This window comes from Ursus arctos, unplaced genomic scaffold (assembly GCF_023065955.2).
Source record: "Ursus arctos isolate Adak ecotype North America unplaced genomic scaffold, UrsArc2.0 scaffold_19, whole genome shotgun sequence".
NCBI lineage: Eukaryota > Metazoa > Chordata > Mammalia > Carnivora > Ursidae > Ursus > Ursus arctos.
In genome coordinates, this window is record NW_026622863.1 from 39,673,423 (window position 1) to 39,695,465 (window position 22,043).

General features: G+C 56.5%; 1 protein-coding gene across 1 annotated transcript in view; it reads left to right on the forward strand.

The window, feature by feature from the left end:
* CHST8 (carbohydrate sulfotransferase 8) overlaps positions 1 to 21,803 on the forward strand; it is a 64,896-nt gene extending 43,093 nt beyond the window's left edge. The window contains exons 2-3 of the mRNA XM_057314633.1: positions 20,077 to 20,330; positions 20,681 to 21,803. Of these exons, the coding sequence (XP_057170616.1) occupies positions 20,077 to 20,330; positions 20,681 to 21,787 (1,361 nt within the window). The 3' untranslated portion in view covers positions 21,788 to 21,803. The remainder of the gene's footprint in view (positions 1 to 20,076; positions 20,331 to 20,680) is intronic.
* Positions 21,804 to 22,043: the final 240 nt, after the last annotated feature.

A 22,043-nucleotide genomic window follows, 5' to 3' on the forward strand; every position in this document is an offset into this window, starting at 1 on the left:
TCACCCCAATCGAGATAGACAACATTTCCCTCACCCCAGAACATTCCCTCATGCCCCTGCTCACTCAACTCCCCCCTTGTTCCTGTCCCCCAGGCAACCACCGATCTTATTCTGTCGCTAGAGATTAGTTTCGCCTATTGTAGAATTTGATAAGTGAGATGCGAGAGTACGTACATTGTGGTTTCTTTCTGTTCAGTCTGTTTGTGACCTTCATCCACATTGTCATGCGTATGGTGGTTTGCCGCTTTTTTGTGGACAGCAGCGTTCCGTTGTATGGAAATGCCATCCTTGGTTTATCCGTTCCCCCATTGGTGGGCACGGTCTTAGAGTTTCTTGTCCCAGCACACCTGGACGCGGGCAATGCTGTCCTTAGTGAAGTGGAGGCAGGAGGTGGGACGCGTGCACAGCCATGCAGCCGGGGGTGGCGGGGGCCAACCGCTACCCTGCACTCCAGCATCACTTAACAAAAGAACCCTAGGAAAAAATGATCTGGCCAGATCACTGGTGCATTTCGTCATTTCTTCCAAGGCATGTGTTATTTTCTAGAAAATGCTCTAGGCATTTTCTTTGGATGCTACTTGAGGTAGCATCCTGCCAAGCAGTATTAATTCTCCTTTTTAATTCAGGGTAATCGCAATTGAGGGGCAGAGCAAGAGTGATCGTTTTTGGCACATGCATGTCAAATGGACAATATATCATGACATCAGACATTCTGAGAAAATTGCTTTTCCTCCCTGAATGCCAAGTCATAAATAATTTCAGGTTGGGAAGAGCTCTGGTAAGTATGTGCTTGACTCCAGGGAGTGGCCTGTAAATAGTGTGAGTCCCAGAATAAAAAATGAGTGGACAGATTTGTGGGGTCACTCAGAGTATGGACCTTGGTATCAGTCCTTGTAGGAGATGCTGTGGGTGCCCAGCCCAGACCTGCTTTCCTGGGGGGGGGGCCCCATCCTGAGGCACTTCGGGCTGCTAATTCCTCACAACTGTGCCCTTCTTCAGAGGCTTGACCTCCACTGATAGGAGCTGCTTCTGGAAGGTGATGCCTTCCCCCTGGAGGTGGTCTACCACCAGACACATGGTGGCCAACGTGGTTTGGAGGCAAGGGACAAAGCCCTGATTGCTAGCATTCACTTCTTTCTCTGGTATAAATACTCCCACTGTGGCCAATTCCAAGCTATGCTGCAAAAATAGATGACAAGTTGCTTAGGGTACAGGCACATGCAAATAATATTTAAAAAGACAGGAGACGGCACCTGGGTGGCTCAGTTTGTCTTTGGCTCAGGTCATGACCTCGGGGTCCTGGGATCGAGTCCCACGTTGGGCTCCGTGCTCAGCAGGGAGTCTCCTTCTCCCTCTCCCTCTGCTCCTTCCCCTGCTCATGCTCTTTCTCTCTCTGCCTCTCGCTTGCTCTCAAATAAATAAAGTCTTTTTTAAAAATTAAAAAAAAATAAAAATAAAAAGGCAAGAGAATGATTAACATAGAATACACTATAGTGGCTATTGCGGTCGGGGTGGGATGGGATGTCTGGAAGTGGCATGGAGGGAGCCTGGTATTGATAAAGCTCTGTTTCTCAAACTGGGTGATGAATACCTGAGTGTTTGGGGTTTTTATTCTTCATATTTTATATGTATATTTTATACATTATGTATCTTCTTTTGCATGAATGAAATGTTTCATGACAAAAACAAGTCTAAGGAAACCCTTTCAGCTTCGAACTCGATGTCACCTAGACATACGGGGCGGGGCTTTTTGGTGGAGAATGCAGAGGCAGAGTGAAGACTGTTCTGGGCTTTGCCTGCATCCACCAGCTGGGCATAACTACCAATTTCACACTCCTAAGAAGTTCTGGGGTGGGGGAGAAGTGTGGTCCCCGGATGGAGATTGTCTTCTCAGATGGGCAGCGAGAGGAAGTGAATGAGGGGCCGTGTGGCGTCCCCTCCCACCAAGAACACAGGGGAGAGCTGCCCTTGGGCCTGACGCCAAGCCTCCCCCCCCCACCGAGAGCAATTCTTCTTTGGACCTGGAGGGGCTGTTAAATCCACACCAGGCCACTGTTTGTTTGGTACTCTGCATTTGTGCCTTGAAAAATCGTGGTCTGAATTGCCCCAGGCACTCTGCTTCCCACCTGCTGTGGGTGGGCCTGGCCACCCTCTCCAGTCTTTATCACCAACAGCTCTTCGCAGGCATGGTGGCTCTGGCTCTGGAACTGGTCGAGTCCCACCATGAGCCCCGTGGCCCGTGGGAGGTGGATCCATGACTTTTGCCACCCCATGGTGACCCTTCAGCAGAACCTTCCTTCCCTGAGGTTCCTCTTCTGCTTGTAGCCTGGGCCGGGCTCCCTGCTGGGGAGGGGGAGCTAGAGAGTCTGGCCCCCACCCCCGGGCACCCAGAGGCTCTTACTGCGTGAACACAACCAGGGGTTCCTGCGTGTACCTTCACCAAGCCTGTGGGCCCCATGGTTCACACCGTCCTGTCATCTGGGAGACACAGTGGTCTTTGGGTACAAAGCCACTGGTTTCTCATTGTAGAGATGGCGAAATCAAGGCTGCAGACAGATGTTGGCCACCGGCTATTGGCGGGGGGTGCGTGCCAGTACAGGGAGGGAGGAGGGACCCCAGCTCAGGCGACCGCAGCCGGGCCTGAAGGCAGAGAGCAAGGGGAGTCTGAAGAAAGAAGTCAGGCTGCAAAGCTCACACCCCACAGGTATGCACAGATACCTGAGGGCATCAGAGAAGTTCCAGAAGCTGTTTCTGATAAGTCCTGGGCTGAGGCGGGAGGGAGAGCCTCAAGGAGAGTCCCACCCTGAGTGGAGCACATGTGGGGAGGAGGGGTGCTGAGCACTGTAGAGAGGAGGAAAGGGCAGCCCCTGTCTGGCGCTCAGCAGGTCCCTGTGGGGGGCCCCACCTTGCCGCCAGCAGCAGAGCACCATGAGAAAGCAGCAGATGGAGAGAAGAACAGACCGTGGGCCCAAGGACAACTGGGTTCAATCCTGGCTCAGCCACTGACCAGCTGTGCACCCTGGGGTGGCATAACCTGTGTGTATGTCGGTTTCTTCACGTGTTCCGTTAGGTCAAAATGGCACTGACCCCATGGGCTTCTGTAAGGGCTCAGTGCTGCAGGCTCTTTGCAGCTGGTGGGGACCTGGAAGCAATCTTCCCGCTGAGGAAGATGGCTGGGTCAGTGTGGGGGCCAAGCCAGGCAGGGATCTGCTCACCCCGTCCCTGAGCAGCCCCTGGGGATGGTCCCTCGGGTGGGTACTGCAGCCCCTATTCTGTCAACAAGCCAGCGCATCCACGTCTCCCCTTGGGGGCACTGTGGGTGCTGTGGGTGGACGCACCTCCCTGAGGCCCCAGGCTGCTGAGGCAGGACACCCAGGCTTCTAGGCCGGGGTCAGACTCCCAGGAAGGGGAGGCGTGAGCTCTTTGTGGTGGGTACTGTGCCGGCGATTCACGCAGTGCCGGGGTCACAGAGGGGTTGGGACATTGTACCCCTCAGGCGAGGGGCTGTGGCAGGCACTCCAGATCTCTGAGTGGTTCTTGACCTCCGTCTGCTCACCAGCTAGCTCGCAGGAGCCCTGTAGGGCCTGAGGGCCTCTGTGAAGCCTGGAGCCGGGGCGAGTGGTGGTCCTAGGTCCCAGGTTCCCTGAGGTGACGGAGGGACCACAGTGCTCAGAGACAGGCCAGTGGGGTGAGGCCTGCAAGGACCCAGACTCTGCGTCAGGCCTGCCTGAGAAGTGGGGACCCTCCCTGAGGCGAGGCAGAGAGGTCTGGAACCTGAGAGAGAAATGCCCAAGAGGGGGGGTATCCTGAAGGGGATGGTGACACTTAGGAGGTCCTCTTGGAGTCCACGAGTGGGGTCACAGGGGTCAGTGAGGGTCGGGAGGGTCACAGCTAAATTCAGTTTTTCCAGCTGCCTGCTAAACTACATGCCCTCACCAGGGGCTCTGGTCCCCAGCAAAGGCATGAACGGTGACAGACCCTTTCTCCTCAGAGTCTCTTGGTCATTCCCCTCTCGGGTTTTCCCGGCCTGAGGGCCTGTCCGTGGGGAGAAGCCAGAGTCAGCGTCTCCCTGTGTCCTGGGCCGCTCCTCTTTCCGTGCCCCCTCTTCACCCCCAGGCCAGCCAGTCCACAGAGTCTCCCCAAAGAGATCACCACACCCCCACCGCGCCAGCAGCCGGGCTCCTGGAGGCCCATCTTCTAGTCTCCCTGTCAGGAGTCCAGAACTATTGATTCTCTTAATTGGTTGCTCATAGGAGACCAAAGGAAAAAAACAGGCAAAGCAAAAGCAAGCATTCCTTGTAGTTTTCCACAAGGCTGAGCACCAAAGCCTCGCGGTTCTCCCATGAGACCCCGGACACCAAGCGCTGCCCCCCGCCCCCGGGGAGAGGAGAGGCGGCGTGGGCACTGGCCCAAGCCCCTCGGACCAAGCCTCCTTCCAGGACAACAGCTGTCCCTCAGCAGCAAGCTGATGTGCTCCCCACCAGCCCCTGCAGCCTTTTAGCCGTGCCGGGGGGGCCTGAGGATTTCATTATGAGCTCAGATTATTATCAAATACAAGGGGGAGTGAAGGGGACGTTATAAGCTCTCCTTTTAATAATGAATCCCATTTCCTCTTGCATTTGGTTTTCTTGCAACAGATGCTGTTGCAGAAAATGGAACAAAATGGAAAAGATAAAAAGGCGGGTAATTAACTGGGCCCAAAAGCCTTCCCAGCAGATGTCAGGGACGGTGGGGCAGGGTGCCCAAGGCCCGCCCACTGCACCCTCGCCTGGCACGGCTGCCCGGCGGCTGCTTGGGGGACCCATATGTTCAGATGATTCTCGGCTTGGCTTGGTGTTGGGGAAGCATGGAGCCGCCCCCCTGCTGTTCAGTAACTGATGACCATTTTTCTCCAATTACACTGAAATTGAAGGATCCTCAGACTTAGACACCCAAGTAAAATAATTAGTGCTTAAAATGTTAATTGTGCTCAGATGTGCCTTTGCCGGTGGAGGCTGTCTGCAAAGGAGCATGCGGGACGGCAACCCGGTGCGGAGAGAGCTCTGCCTCGGCACCCCTGCCTACCCCCCACCCCAGCCACCACCCAACGGGCTGGCCTCCTTGGGAACCCCAGGGTGGGCCACCCGAGGCCATGAACCCGGTGCCCGTTCTCACCAGTGATGGCTGGGTGAGGCCTGCTGTGACCACCTCCCGGGCCAGCCCAGGGGTCCCCAGGCACTGACAGGAGAGTGCTGCGTCGTGGTTAGAACGAGGGCACACGGACTTAGGTCTGCCCAGCTCTGCCACCCTCCAAGCTGGAAGTGTGGACAAGGGCAAGGCAGCCAACCTCTCTGTGACTCATTGCCGTCACTCAGACAAGGGTAGTCACACCAGCCCTGCTGAAACGCATTAACAGTCCAGAACTTGTCTGTATCTGGCCTTCTGTCCTCAAGCCCCCACCGGGTCCTGCATGAACAATTACAGAAGCGATGCTACCCCTCCTCCAGGGCCAGGTGGGTTGGGGGTCAGGGCAGAGCTGACCTGTTATGCCCTTTCCGGGCAACCTGCTGCACCCCAAGCGGGAAGGGCTATAGGGGTCGTCCACACCCACCACCGTCCCACCACCCTGCTCACCGACTGGGGGAGAAACGTCTCCCCGCCCCATGGAGAGGAATTCACTCTCCCCGCTTGTGACTTGGCCCATGCGTGCACCCCAGGTCCATTCTCTGCGGAGATGACACGCCTGAGGGGCTTAGGCTCCTTTATGCCGCGTGTCCCAAGGAAATACACTTAGATATTCTGTGTTCCAGATCCGCCACATAATAAGATTCCTTTATCTCTTGTTGTCATGGGAAGTATATATTAACTGATTAATATTAATGTGTTGGCCGATTAATATTAATATCTGAACCGATTCCTACTTCACAAGACAACGATGTTGATGAGTGCCGCAAAGCCCGACAGCTGTCGGGTTTTGGCAGTTCCCCGGGGAGACGGCAGAAGTCAGTGCTGACCCTCTCCACCGCGCCTCGTTACGGACACTGTCATTAGCGGTGTCTGTCAGAGCTGGCGTGGAAGTGTGTTTGGACTCTGATTGTGGCAATTAAAATCCTTGCCATCCAAGACAGCATATTTTATCATTTAAATAGCATTTTACATTCTCCTAACATATTTTCCCAGTAACATTGTTAAATTAGGTGATAAAAGGTTATTTCTTGCTTCTGAAGTTGAAATACGTTACCATTATTCCTTATCTGTCTGGAATTAGAAAGGTTTCGGTATTATACATTCTAAAGGTTTCATTATCAAAATTTGCCAGACTTTAGAAAACAAACATTTTTTTTCCCCTTATTTTAATCAAAGATGGACGGAGCTTTCTTTGTCTTCTGAGATTGGAGATTGCTTCCAGTATTTGGTGAAAAGGGAAGGGCCATTTTTCCCAGCAGCCAGGGAGGTAGTCTCAGGGCTCAAGGGGGTCACTAGGGACCCTGGCTTACCTTTGATTTGGACCTGTCACCTGTGCCACCTCCAGGAAAGCCAAAGACAGTCAGGAAGGCCTGAGCATCTTGTCCCTTTTGCCTGCAGGGAAGGCACAACCAGAGGCCACACTTTTAGCCAGGGGGGCAGGACTGGAGCCTGTGTGTGGCATGTGGCTTCCCTATCCCTGTCTCCTCTCCAGCCTTGCCTGGTCTGCATCTCAAATCCTTTCCTCTAGACCTCGAACCATCTGCCCACCATCCACCTGTTGCCCACTCACCATCCATCCATCCACCCACCATCCACACACCAGTCCAGCTGCCGTCAGTGCGCCCCTCACAGGCCATCTCCCCATCACATCTGACTTGGAAGACCCCCCCACACACACCTGAGTCCCCCACCCACACCTCCCAGTTAAATGTGCCACATGCAGGGGCTGGGGCCACACCCCTGGTAATGGCTCAGTTTCCCCCCATGCCCAGCATCCTTGAGTCACCCTATGTCATGACTTCTTAGAGGTAAAGTGTCTCTGATGTGACATTTTTAGCCGTGGGCTCTTGTGAGAACACATTTCTGCCTGAGGAGGAGTGAACATGGGTGGGGAGAGCAACTGTGTTGCCCTGGGATGAATAGACCTTCCCTGAAACTTGACCCCGGGCCCACCTGCTCCCATCCTCTTACCCCGGGCTTGGATGCTGGGGGCAGGAATAGTTTCACCAACGAGGAGGCCCATGCTCTCCCAGACTTCTGAGCTGTAACTGGGTTCGTGGGAATGGTCCTGTTGCACCGTGGCCGTCCCCCAAGTATGCTCCGCCCCCGCCCCCCCCCCCCCCCGCATGCCATCTCCAGTCTCTGCCATGCCTTACGGGACCAGCTGGTCTCAGATATTGGAGGCATGGGTGACAGCGTCTCTGACAGAATACTTCAGCCAAGCGCGGGCGCTGGGGAAGCAGAGCTACCAGTTTCTTCCTGAACTTTGATGCTCTCCTCGGCGGGGCGAGGTCTTGGTGGAAAGGGATCACTCTGTGCTGATCGTCAGAGCGGGAGACGCCAGCCCAGGGGCACCTGCATGTAGCCAGGTGGGTCCTCATTCGCCCGAGGAGCTCAGCCCTGCAGAGCTGCCCTCACCTGGACTATCCAGGTCTCTCCCCACCCAGGACAGGGCTGCAGACTGGAAAATGGCCTCAGTGTATTCCAGAAGCTGTCCTGAGCACAGAGGAAATGTGTAATCCTCGGGAGGATTCCTTGCCCTGACCTCATGCTCTTAATTAGGGGTGCAGCAGGGCAGACAGTGGTTGAAAGCTGGAAATAATGGTCCCAGGAGGTCCACTCCCCCCATGCGCAGTCCCCAGCACCCAGGATAGTGCCCTCCCTGTATATTTCCAGCTCTCCCAAAATCCCTGCCGTCTCCAACCACAAATTCTTGCAAAAGCCTCAGGCATTCCAAGCCTGCTGCACCGTGTTCACGCTGCCCACCGCCCACACCCCCATGTGTCCTGGGCTCTCCCTGCCCCACGCGGGCCATTACACAGTACCCCTCACTCTGTAACTACCTCCCCAACAAACAGAAAACAAGCTCGTTGCCGTTGTAAGCATCCCCAGCGTGATTTATGGCCATCATCACAATATTTTGTTTGGAGCTGTACACCTCCAGGCATAAATCAAGTCATTAGAAGGAATGACGTTTAATCCTGCAGAAGATGGCTCGGTGGGCTGAGCAGCCCTCACCCAGCTAGCGAATCATTCATTCTAGAGAGGACGTCCCCATACACACCTCCACGGGCAGCTCCCCGTCTGCACCACACACAGGCGTGGCAAGCCGAAGGCACACACCGAGCTGCTTTTGTTTCTTGGAATAGCATATTCACAACTGCAAAGAGATGCCCCAAACACATGCCCTGGAATCCAGGCGGGAGTCTTCATTCCGCAGGAGAAGCACGCAGCCGGGTGGGGCTGTCTCTGTGCCTGTGATGGCTCGCGTCGTCCTGAGAGCTGCCGCTGGTTGGACTTCAAAGGAAGCAGGGAAGCAGCTCAGAACTGTCTTCAGCTCTCCTTGCACAGAGACCCCCGCCACCTCGGAGCAGCCATTACACGGGACCATATTCTATATGTGAGAGCGGAGGGTCTAATTTCCAGAAGACACCCGCTGAGCTTGAAGGGGAGGTTCAGGGACTTCAGACAGTGCCTTCCGGGAACCCTGCACCCCCACCCCGCCCCGGCAAAGAGCATCGGGCTCCCGGCACATAGCAGATGGCGCCTCTCATAGTGAAAGAGGCATCCCCAAAATGCTGGAGAGGGGAGGGGACTGAGGGTCTCGGCTGAGGGATCGCCTTAAAGACTTTGGCAAATTCTCAGTGCACATGACAATTGTGAAAATTCTGGATGACATTTCCAGGGTTTAGTTCTACTTAATATTCCTGTGCTCAGAGCTAACGAGGGTGTTGTTATGCAGCGTTATGATGGCTGCACGTGTCAAGGATGTTGGAAGTCGGAGGGCTGGGATGCGTGGTTTGCGTCTGGACGGTTCTCACCCACACTCTGCACTGTCTCCATCTCAGAGCTCCTCGCTGCAAGTCCTGTGTCTCTGGGTCCGTGTGGCCTAACTCAGGGCTGGGTCTTTGTCCTCTATCGGCCCCTCTGTCCCCCTGGACCTCCCTCGGACAGCACGTGGGGGCCCAGGCATTTTCCTGCCCTCCCTCCTCACACCCCGACTCACCAAGCCCTGCAGCCCTCCCTCCCTTTCTCATCTCCCTGCGCTGCCTGAGATCAGGTGCCCCATCTGTCACCTGCATTCAGATGTAAGAACCCTACGCAGTTTTGCCCTTTCTTTAGGACCTTATCCTTCTCTTGGCCATTCCCCACTTGCCTCCAGAAGGACTTTTGAATATACAGCCCACAGGACTCCTCTGCCAGGGTGGCGGGGGAGTGGCACTGTGTACACAGGATCTGTGAGTATTTTTGTGACTGTGTGATACCGATATGGGGCCCAGCCCAGCCCACAGTGGTGGGGCAGTGAGAGCAGAGGATGTCTGCTCCCAGGATGGCCTGGGGGTGCTGTGGTCAGGCCACAGCCAGCCCAGCGTGGCCCTCAGCTGTCCAGAGCCCAGGGCGCCGGGCTGGGCAGAGCCAAGGGCAGGCCAGCCAGAAGGGAGAGGAGGTGGGTGTTGGCTAGATGTCCAGGCACGGTGGTGCCCCCACAGTCAGCATCCACCTAGGCCAAGGTTAATGCTGTACTCCAGGCCTTACCCCTCAGAGAAGCTGGCCAGAGGCTTCCTGAGCTGCTGGTGGCCCAGTCCTTGGCTGGACCCGACTTGACGTTCAAGAGGCAGGGAGTCCCCTCTCCTCTCTGATGTGGACTGCAGCTACCCAGACCCGTGGCAGGGCCCCCCTGAGTGCTCCAAGCACCTCCAGGCCTCCCCTTGCCATCTGCGAGTTGCCAGAGGCTCTGTTCTGCTCGGGGGCACACGGGAGGATCCCTGAAATGCAGATGCCGTTCAGAGGTGTCTGTGGAGGAGAGTCTGCAGCTGCCTATCACGTCGGGCCGGTAGGGAGGGCTTGCTGCCCCGTCTCGGGGCCCCTCTGGGTACAATCCATGGACAGTGGTCAGCACCCGTACTCGGCCTCTGGGGCGCTCTTCTGAGGATCGGCACCTCCATCCCTGAGCCCCTGTGTGGCCCCTTTGCAGTCCCACCTCCAGGAGCCTGACTACACCCCCCAGGGGCCTGGGGGGCCTCCCTGAGGACAGAGCAGCTCTGGCCGCAGGAACAGAGGTGCTGGGGAGTGGGTGCTTTAAGGAAGCATTGACTAGAATAGATTGACTTTGGTGGCTCTCAAGGTATGGAAAGCAACAGCCGTGACAGGTGTGACAGCCACAGGCCAGCTCAGTAATTGACGCCACAGCTGGAAGGACACATCCTGAAGCCGGCAAGAGCTGGACCCATCATTACCTTGTGCCTGGGACACCACAGTCGTGAGGCTGCCCCGCCGGCAGCCTCCGATGGCCCGACTAGCTTCCGGGGAAGAAGCACCTGTCATGGGGCTGGGCCCGTCGGTGTTGCTGGCACTTTCCCTGCAAACAGGTCACCCCTCGGTGGGGCCACCTCAGCCTCGGGCCCACTCGTTTTTTATTTCTTAGAAACCTCTGGTAGGAATTCACCAATACTTAAGCCAAATTGGGCCCCTGACGGCCAAACAGGAGGAGTCCCATTTGACGCAGCCACAGCAGCCCAGAGCCTGAGCTGGGACTCCCTGGGGGCTCTGGACAAAGGCAGATTGCTGGACTTGCTGCCGGGGCTGCCGCAGGCCTGCTGCCCCTCCTCTGCGAAGGGCCATTCCTCCCCCCTCAGCGGGCCCTCAACAGCCACGGACCGCGGACCGTGCTCCTGCACACAGACGTCTGCCCCATCTCTTCCCCTTCTCCCGCATCCTCCACCTGCCCTCTGGATGTCTACACTCGGAGACCCATCGGCATCTCAGACTCAATGAGGATCTGCTCCCCTTCCCAGGACATGGCACCTGCGTCCTGCTGCTCAAGCCAGAAACCTGAATCTCCCTTATTCTGCTCCCAGGAAGTCCCCAGTTGGTCCTGGCCCAGTGGCGTGCAGGAGCTGGCTGGTACCAGCCCACGAGGGCCCAAACCCTGTTTCCCATCAGTAGCTTGAAATAGGCCACAGATGAAGTGTTTACACCGCAGGAATCAGCAAACGCTACAAATGAGGTCCTCCCCACCATCCCAGGAGCCAATATTAAAATCCACCAGCGAACCACCCTGTTTATTCTTCCTAAAATCGTCCTCACGTCTTCCTCCGCATTCCCGCATCACCACCTGGGTCCGGCCCTCAGACATCTCCTCCCCGGACGGTGGCAACCACCACTGACTGACTGGCCTTTTTGTTTCTGTCTTCAGCTCTTCATCTCAGAATGGTCCTTAGATTCAAAATAACTCCCAGCTCAAAGCCTTTGGAGACTTCCCTTGGGCCTTAGGAAATCAGATCGGGAGTCTTTGTCAGAACCAAGGGGCCCCTTGCTTGCTGTCCCCTGCCAGTCGCAACAGTCCCACCATTTCTTGACACCATTCAGTCTCTATGTCCCTTCATCCCATAAGGCCACCAAGTTCTGCCACAAATGCCCTCATTACCCCCAGGTGTCAGTTAACCGTCACTACCTTAGGGCGACCTGCCCTGATGCCCTGGGCTTGCCGACATCCCTGCCCCATGCTGCCTCCTGCTCACCCCAGTGCCACTACTGCACATGGAATTACTGTTCGGTGTCTCATTTCCCTGCTAGACCGTAAGCTGCACGAGGGCAGGGGCCATGATGGTCCCATTCATTGCCAAGACGCTGTCACCAGTGTGTAAGACACCGCCAGGCACACACAGGTATGTGTGGAACGAATGGACAAACGACGTTGGCCAGTATGACCGAGTTCTGCCTGATTTTGCGGCCAGCAGACTGCAGGGGTGGCAAGGGCGGCCGCCAGGGGGCACTGTGGCTTTGCCGGCAAGTGTCATGAACTTGGTTCTTTCTCATCTTCAGCAGCCTTCCAAAGCTCCTGCTAATCCTTCCAGGCTCAGATGCGTTGAAAGAACACACGAAGGGAGGAAAGGCATGAGCTGCTCTAAGCCATGTGCCATGTGCTCTCAGAAACTGGATGCGGACTTGAACACACACGTTCCCCTCCCAGAGCACGCGCATCACGCAGCAGGGTGCGGGCGCTGAGAAGCAGTGTGAGGCATCCCTTCAGTATGCATGACATACCACGTCGGTTCCCCGTGACATGCACACACGAGGTATGGTGGAGTGCATAGCACCTGTGTGTGGGGGCCACACAAACCCCCCGAACATGGTAAGAATCACCCCCAGGCTCTGACAGAGGAGAGCTTTGCAGCAGAAGCTGGGGACCCCTCTCTTGTGCATAGGCGATCATACGGGCGGGCGGGATGAGCGGGGACATCCCACCCCCCAAGTGATGGGCAGATGGGGGGGTGTGGAGCAGCAGGACAGCTGTTGGGTTTGCAGACCGGCTAACCGGCTGGCTGGTTGACTGACAGGCAGCTCCAACGCTCCACTCTGACAGCTGCAAGGGAATTCACAGCCAAGGCTGAGCTGACAGGGAACTACCCAGTTGAATCGTGGATCCTAATCACGGAGGCGAGGGAATGGAATCGCTAAACAAAACAAGTAGTGGTCAGAGCCGTCGGGTGCCCATCAGCCCACGAAGGGAAGATTCCCGCTTCCCTCCTCTGCACACAGGTCCCAGAGTCCCCGTGCTGGTGCAGGAGCTGGGCTCAGAGAAACGCAGCTGCTATGAAGGTGACCTGGTGATAGGAACCCCGGGAACCGGCAGCTTCCCTCCCACAGGCTCTCTTTGTGCCAAGCACTGTGCATGTTTCATTTGCACATTTATGGAGTTTCCAGATGGGTATTTTTATTCCATTTTACGGAGGAGGGAACTAAGGTTCGAGAAAGTCAAGGGATTTGTCCAGGGTCACACAGCTCTGCTCTTGCTCTCGTTTCTTTTAAAATGTATGAGCCCTTGTTAGAAGCTATGATTCAGAGTGGAGTCTGCAGGCGAAGGGAGGGGAAGCCCCTGTTCTGGTCTGGGCCAAAGGTCAGGGGTTACTGTGTCGCCCCACCATGAGTTTGGTTGTCTCCAAGCCTACCCGCAGAGGCTGAGGCAAGAGGAGAGGGGCCTGTGGCGCCGCCTGCTGCCCTGCCCGGGAGTGCACCCGGCCACCTCCTGCCTCCATCCGAGGCCCACACAGAGCCGCTGGGAGCCCCGCCCTGGGCCTGGACAGCAGAGGTGGGCACGGCTGTGACTGAGGCTGGTCTCCAGGCCGTGCACAGAGCCCGAGCTGAGAATATAATGAGTTGGATTTTCCTGTGATCACAAGTGAGAATTTAAGACCCTTTGGTGAGGCTCCTTCCGTCTGAATTCTGTGCCTGGAGTCCGGGCTGCCTGCTAATTGCTGAGTGTGTTTAAACTTCGGTTTTGCATCTCATCTGCATAAATTAACAGCCTGCCCAGAGGAAGGGAGCAGCTCACAATGAGGCATCAGAGGCCGATGGGGGCGGTGGGGGGGAGGGGGTTACCCCACAAAAGGGCAAAGCCTGAGCTGGTGGGAGAAGAGCCAGAGCAGATGTGGCCACGTGGAGGCCACAGGCCCGTCCTGGTGCCCCACGGGTAGCAATGGGGGGCAGCCAGTTGGGTGCATCGTAGATCTGGCCGCACCGCCTGGGTGGGGGTGGACGGACCGCTCAGCCCAGGCAGGTCCTGTCTGCATCTTGCCACTCGGCTGGCAGCTGCTGCCCAGACACACAGACCCTTCCCAGGCTGCTAGGCCAAGCTGGAGAAGCTCCTCCAGGGGCTGGCGGGCTCCAGCCGGAACCCTGGGCCCGCTTCTGCCAGGAGAAGCCCTTGCCCATCCTCACTGCCAGGGGCAGCTCTCAGTCCAGGCAGCATCAGCCTTTCCAAGAGCATTTATTGAGCTCTTGCTGTGTGCCTGGCATGTTGCCAGACAGTCTGACGCAGACAGACGAGATGTGGCCCCTGCCCAAGAGCACTGAGAACTAACACAATCTTTCACTACTGACTAGATCTCCCAGCCCAGCTGGGGAAATACTTTCTTACCTCCTCCAGGCTGTTCCTGGCCCTGCCTCCAGAGCGCTCTGAAGTCACATTACCCACCCCACCCCCCATGTTATGGCTTGAATTGTGTCCCCTCACCCAAATTACATTGAAGTCCCAACCCCTGGGACCGGGGAATGTGACCTTCTAGAGCCCTTGCTGATGTCATCAAGTTCAGAGGAGGTCATTAGGGTGGGTCCTAATTCAAAATGACTGGTGTCCTTGGAAGAAGAAGAAAAGGCACACGAGGGGAGACAGCCATGAGAAGAGGGGAGCAGAGGCTAGACTTCAGTGGCCACAAGCCAGGGAACATCTGGGGCTGCCAGAAGCTAGAAGAAATTGCAGCGGGCACACGGCCCTGATGACACTTTCATTTAAGACACAGCTTCCGGAACCGTGAGAGGATAACCGTTTGTTATTTTAATGGCTTAAAATACCAGCTTTGTGGTACTTCGTGACTGCAAGCCTTAAGAAGTTAATATACCCCTTGCGAGGGTGAATTTTGTGTCGAGTTGACCGAGCCATAGTGCCCAGTTGTTCGGCCAGACCCCAGTCCAGATGTTACTGTGAAGGTATGTTTTTAGAGGTGATCAGTATTTAAGTCAGTAGGCTTTGAGTAAAGCAGATTACCCACAATGTGGGTGGGCCTCATCCAGTCAGTTGAAGGCCTTCCGAGAAAAGACCGAGGTCCTCCGAGGAGGAAGGAACTCGGCCTCCAGGTGGCCCTCAGCCTCAACCTGCAACGTGAGCTCTTCCCCGTGTCTCTAATCTGCTGACTGGTCCGGCAGGTTTTGGGTTTGCCAGCCTTCCACAACCGCATGAGCTGATTCCTTCCAATAAATCCCCCCGCCCCCCCCCCCCGCACTGGCTGTATATGGATCCTAGTCATGGAGGACTAATTGAGCCCCTCCTTCAGAACCCTTCCATGCTTCCTGTGGAGTGGGCCCTGGCCATTCCCTCGGGGCTTTACTCCCCGACCCCAGCGAGCAGCACAGCCTCCTGGCTGCATTGCTCCTGCCACCATCCAAGCTTCCCGCCTTGCGGCTCACCAGCACTGTGTGAGGACCCGAACACCGCCCGGCCGTGCAGGCTGTCCCCCAGCACACACGTGAGGTTCAGGAACTGCTACTTTCTAAGGAGGACATGACACAGCAGAGCAGGGAATCTGCTCATCCACCGGACGCACCTGCCAGGGAATCTGGGCTGGGACCAAATCTCACATGGCGGACAGCACGATGCAGTGGGGGCCTCGTTTTCAGTGTCTTCCCTGGCTCAGGCCAACCTGGAAGCCCTGGAAGTTTCCTGGCCCGATGGGCAGCTTAAGTGGACATGTGGGGAGACAGCACAGACGGTTGTGGCCATGCAGGCTCAGCCACCAGAAGATCCAGGACATGGAAAAGGAGCCAAGGAAACGTGGTTGGGGGTAGCTCTGGGGATCCAAGGACCACAGGCTGATACTCTGCACAGAGCAGGGACTGTTGACTCACCTCCATGCCCCATGGCCCATGCTGGCCCCTTCGGTTCTCTCCCATCTGTTTCCCTTTGCGGGTCCTGGCTCCTTCAGGACAGCCCTGCCTGCCTGCCCCCAGGCCGCAGTGCTCAGAGTAGCAGGACCCTGTCACCATGATCAGGGCCTGGGGCTGGGATTTGAGCAGCCAGGGTAGCAGTCATGCCCCTCAAACTTGGTCAACCAAGGGCTCATGTGGCAGCTTCCAGCCCTTTCTAGGAACTTGGGTCCTGTTTTGACCCACGTCAGTGTCGCCAGTCTACACAGCCTGACCCTCAGTGGGTCCTGGGCATCAGAGATGGGGGCTTTTGAATTGAACCCAGCAGGTCTCTCTCCTTTTCCTTGGAGAGGTGTAGGCAGCAGCCCCCCCTCCCCAACAGCTCATGTGCCTGTGAAGCCCCCTCCACAGCTCTGCCTCAGACCCAGGCTGCACAGCCTAATTATAAGAAACTGGCCACTCCGGGGCACCCACGCAGGGGCTCAGTAGGTTGAGCATCCGACTCTTGACTTGGGCTCAGGTCATGATCTCAGGGTCCTGGGATTGAGCCTCGGATCAGGCTCCGCACTCAGCAGGGAGTCTGCTTGGGGATTCTCACTCTTCCTCTCCCCCTACCCTGACTCACACATGCAAGCTCTCTCTCAAATAATTTAAATACATCTTAAAAAGAAAAAAGAAAGAGGGGCGCCTGGGTAGCTCAGTAGGTTGGACGTCTGCCTTCAGTGCAGTGTGTTGTCCCAGGGTCCTGGGATAGAGCCCCACATCAGGCTCCCTGCTCCACGGGGAGTCTGCTCCTGCATCTCCTTCTGCCCCCCCCCCCATTGCTTGTGTGCACTCTCGCTCTCTCTCTCAAATGAATAGATAAAAAAATCTTATAAAAAAATAAAGATGATGTGTCAGTTTTCCATCTTTATAAAAAAGAAAGAAAGGAAAAAAAAGAAAGGAAGAGAGGAAGGAAGGAATGTGAGAAACTGGCCACATACACTGTCATCAGCCTTTGCCTCCCCTTGGCAGGTAACCAGTAAGCTTTTCAGCCAAACACTCTGAAAAAAACACCGAGCCAATGAAGAGTTCACAGCGTGGAGCCCACTTGGCAGTCCCAATAACTCACGCCTTGTTTATTCTCACCAGTGCTCACTCTTATCATACAGCATGTGTTTCAACCACTCTGCAAATGTCATCTGTCCAGAAAGAGAAAATGGTTGTTTTTTTTTTTCTTACTGCACAGCAGATGGAGCTCCCTTACAGATTGTTAACATTATGTTGAAAGGAGAAGACAGGTAACCCAGACACAGAACGTGGAGCATGTACATGACTGGCCCTGGGATTTCCGTGTCGCAGGGTGGGGGTGAGGGAGACAGTGGGGGCGTGGGGTGGCATTGGTGCCATTGGATGGAAAAGGAGACTAAGGGTTGTGGCTTATGTTGTTCGACAAGCCTACTGTTTCTCTCTAGACTGCATGTTCATTCGAGGGCTTGGAAGGGGCTGGTGGTGGTTATATTGAAGCCAAGTCCCCCCCCCCACCCAAGTATTTCCCTGCCCCGCGTGGCACCAATTCTTGTGGCTCCTGGTGGCGCTCCATCCTTCATGAGTGCAGCAGAGAGAGGCCCGGTCCTCAACTGCCCTCTCCTGGCACCACACAGAGCTGTCCAGAGTGCTGAACTGCAGGATACGCAGACCCCAACCTCAAGACTCCCACCTTCACTTGCTCAGAGCTAGGGTGGTCTTTGCTTTGGCGTTTATCCAAGCAGTGCATGAAGGAGTAGCTTCTTCCACAGAAAAAGTAGGGACAGTGGGCCCCTGGCAAGGGGGGGAGAGCCTGTTATATTTCCTTCACCAAGCTTCTGTCTTTATTCTAATATGGCATATGGGATAGACTATCCCATATGCCATATTAGAATATAGCTCACCAAATGAGCTATAATAAGTTTAAAGGTCGAGAACATACAGCTTGTAGCAAATTCTTAGGCCCCACCTAAGGTCTCTTTTTGGGTTTTCTACAAGACATTTTTTTTCTTTTCAAAAGGAGCAATTGCAGCCAGGTTGGTTTTATTGGGTAAAAGTGGCCAAGAGGTCAGAGAGGCCCCCAGCCCCGGGCTCCGTCCAGCAGGGATGTTCTCTCCAGCCTTCAGGTGGGCCAACCTGGAAAACCCCTTGAGGCTCAGCATCCTTCTCTCCAGTCTGCACAGATATAGTGGGACGGGCCCCACACCCCACCACCCTCCACAGTGCCAGCGGGAGGTCACAGCCGTAGGGCCCGACATCTCCATAAGCACAGCCTCATCCAGCTCCACCGGCTGGCATGGTGCCTTTTGTGAGTGGCTCCTGAGTCCCACTCTTGCCCAGAGCTGGCATGACTCATTTGCTCCAGAAAAGGGATATAAATAAGTACCACCGCACCTTGACAAGTTGACAGGATTGACAAGCAGAGTGAATTCCTGCATCTGAGACTCTGAGGAGGAGAGAGGATTTAGCAGAGCCAGCTGCCGTCACCAGAAGAAAATAATTAAGGAAACCCAGCAGCGTGGAGGAAAACTGAGTGTACAGCAGGTCCCTTCTGCGGATGGGATCTGTGATCACTGGCTGCAGGAGGGAACCTTCATGTGCTGGAAAGAAATGGGCTTGAGAAGCTCATGCAGGGATGAGGCAGAGCAGGGGAGGGGTGGCCGGCAGGAGGAAGGAGGCTCTGGGCTGAGAGGAGGACCCTGGTGAGGGGCTCAATTCTCAGAGATTCCTGTCTCGGGGCCAAGTACCCACTGCTGGCACCCCATACCCCGAGAAGTACAGCCAGTTCTACATGGAGCTTCCCCTCAGCCTCCCTGGAAGAGTCTGGATGCCTTGTTTCAAAGTTCCTCCATATGTACACACATATTGCCCATAAGCTTGGGAATGCCCAGGAAGATATGTACACTCTGTCCTCTGCCCAGGGAAGGGTACACCCCTGTTCCCAGCCCAAAGGGATCCAAGAAAAGTATTGCAACAGAAGAAAGATGCAACATGTCCAAATTCCACCTTTCTTTCACTTCTGGAACTCGAAGAAGTTCCCAGGAGGCTCAGGAAACGTAAGCTTTCCATCCCAGGGGTGACCTCGCATCCCCACCTCCTCAATAGCTGGTGAGTAAAGGAGATGTATAGGCACATCCTCAGACTGACCAGTATGAGGCCTGGGTCACAGCAACAGCTGCACCTGTAAACTGGACCTCGGGGAGAAATTGGCAGAGCCCCTGGGTCGGGGCGGGGGGGGAATGGATGTTTTCTCACCAGCTGGGTTCCAGCCCCTGGACATATGCCAAGTACACAGAGACAGCAGGGGACATGCCAGGCTGCCAGAACATCTCACACATGCAGCCCAGGAATAGCCAGAACTCGGTAAGGTGTGCCCCGTCATGCCCCCTGGCAGTTTGAGCCCTCTCTTCTTTAAAGGGTAGCTGGTGCTGATTGTGACTGTGGCTTTCGACAAAGCCTCAGGGTAGAAGCAGGCACTTACATAGCACAAGAGCAGAAAGAGCCTCTGATGCCTCAGGGGCCAGGCAGGGATGGGGGAAGGGGGCCAAGACTCCTAAAGAGGTTCCCCCAAAGGAAATTGTCTTGTCCTAGGACCTCCCCGAAAACAAACCAGAGCATGAAGCAGAATCCTCCCCTCTGGCTGAAGGTTCACTTCCCCAGAACTTGTTATCCTGGGTGACCTCAGCCCCAGCCTAGCTATAGGGCCTCCTTGGTGGGACGAGAGAATATCGTGGAGTGCGGTCAGCAATGCACTAATCTGTCTCCATCGCCCTCAAGTGACAAGCACTTGCCGGACAGTCACGCTGTGCCTGGGCTCTGCTCAGCCGTTTGCAGGAGACCAGGGTGAGCAGAAGGGGGCCAGCTCACACCAGAGTCCCAGGGCCAGCTAAGTTGGCCAAAATCTCAAAGCGATGCCTAGGTTAGGGGACTTCCCAGAGCAAGTGGGGAGGCCCCAGTCCAAGGGAGGAGTGTGTTCCACTCCCAGGCCTGTGTGTGCAAAGGTGTGAGTGTGAATGTGTCATATTCCAAGCACAGAAAGTCCACATGGACTAAAGCAAAGGCCGGGCCAATGGGGCATAGAGAGAGGATGGACAGAGCTTTCAGAGGGTCCTTTCCTCGTGACTTAATGAGAGTGAGGTTGCACGGGGGCGAGGGGTGGTGCTGTGTGGTTCCTGGCTGTTCCATTGAGCAGGTGGCCACCTTTTGAGAACTCCCAGGTCACATCGGGAGGTGAGACACAGAGAAGCCATCATCAGCTGGGAGCCAGTGGGGCCACATCTTGCTGCACTCCCGTTTTCCATATGGGTAAGGGGGTGGGGGGCAATCATACTGAGCCATGCCCCCTGGAACTGCCTTTTCACAGAGCCCACCCCAAGTGCCCTCCAGCCCTGGGGCCCAACCGTCAAGAGCCCGTAGCCCAAGCGGGTCCTTGGGAGCCACGTAGTACTTCTTCTGCTAATACTGTCCTCTCTTGCTTTTCAGGAATAAAGTTCAGCATCAGGCCACAGCAGTCCTACAACGTGAGTTCTGAGAGTCAGATAAATCTCAGCACCGGCAACCTGGGGCGAGTTGGGGAGGGCAAGGAGGAAAATCCAGAGCTCATGTCTAATCCATTCTTGGAAAGAAAAACGTACCCGGTCCTTCCCAGGAGCCTTGGGAACAAAGCCCAGGGCTTTGGACCCATGAATTTCCCCTTCCTGTTAGCTGGCGGCTTTGGACTTGCGCTAATAGAGGCAGTAAATCTGAGCCAGCCTCCTCAGGCCACCAGCTCCCTGCCCACTCGCCTGGGAGGCCAGCACCATCTCGTGGCTGAAAAGACACTTACACCTCTGGCCTCAAGACCATGGCCAGCAAGGGATGGGGCCTTACAGGACTGGGGCCTTAGAGGACTGGACCTGGGCTCAGGCCAGAGGGGTCCCCTCCCGCAGGGTCACCTGGTCTCCTTCTCCCTCACCTGGAAAAAAATCTCAGGCCACAGAGGGGGTTAGGGACCCCGGCCATAGTGAGGACCTGACCTGTGTGACCCTCAGTGACCTGCTGATAATTGTCCTGTCCACCCTGATAACCATTTCTCTTCTTGCCCCAGGACCTCCCACCAGGGAGTTCCCAGGATGGTGACTTGAAGGCACCTACGGAAAAGGTCCCCGGAGACTTGTCCAGCCGGGCCCCCAGGGGCTTCAACCTGTTGGTACCTGACCAGCCTCAAGGCCACCTAAAGGCGGGGGCCCGGCCCCGGCCCCGGCAGCGCCGCCGGCGGCTGCTTATCAAGAAAATGCCAGCAGCGGCAGCCATCCCCGCCAACGGCTCTGCCCGCGCCTTTGTGCGGCCGGCACCCTGGGCCCTGGACGGCCACTGGGTCAACCTGCACCACCGCCAGCAGGAGCGCAAGCGGGTGATGAGGGAAGCGTGTGCCAAGTACCGGGCCAGCAGCAGCCGCAGGGCCGTTACCCCCCGCCACGTGTCCCGCATCTTCGTGGAGGACCGCCACCGCGTGCTGTACTGCGAGGTGCCCAAGGCAGGCTGCTCCAACTGGAAGCGGGTGCTCATGGTGCTGGCGGGGCTGGCCTCCTCCACCGCCGAGATCCAGCACAACACCGTGCACTACGGCAGCGCCCTAAAGCGGCTGGACACCTTCGACCGCCAGGGCATCCTTCACCGCCTCAGCACCTACACCAAGATGCTCTTCGTCCGCGAGCCCTTCGAGAGGCTGGTCTCCGCCTTCCGCGACAAGTTCGAGCATCCCAATAGCTACTACCACCCCGTGTTCGGCAAGGCCATCCTGGCCCGCTACAGGGCCAACGCCTCCCGGGAGGCCTTGCGGACGGGCTCTGGCGTGCGCTTCCCCGAGTTCGTCCAGTACCTGCTGGACGTGCACAGGCCCGTGGGCATGGACATCCACTGGGACCACGTCAGCCGGCTCTGCAGCCCCTGCCTCATCGACTATGACTTCGTGGGCAAGTTCGAGAGCATGGAGGACGATGCCAACTTCTTCCTGAGCCTCATCCGGGCGCCGCGGAACCTGACCTTCCCCCGGTTCAAAGACCGGCACTCGCAGGAGGCCCGGACCACGGCGCAGATCGCCCACCAGTACTTCACCCAGCTCTCCGCCCTGCAGCGGCAGCGCACCTACGACTTCTACTACATGGACTACCTGATGTTCAACTACTCCAAGCCCTTTGCGGACCTGTACTGACGGGCGGGGCCAGGTGGCCACGGGCAGCCCAGCCCCACGCGCGCGCGCACACCTGTCCGCAGGGGCATCCCGCTCTCCGGGACGTGAGGAGCCGTGACTGCTCGGTGCCGCTGGCCCTACGTGGGAGACAGAGGCCCGGGCTTTGGATGGGGGCCTCTGGCCCTTGTCCCGTCCCCACTTCCTCACTCCCCAGCTGAGGAAGATGCCGGGGGTTGAGCAGGACCCCAGGAGTCCCAGCTGCGGACACCCAGCTCAG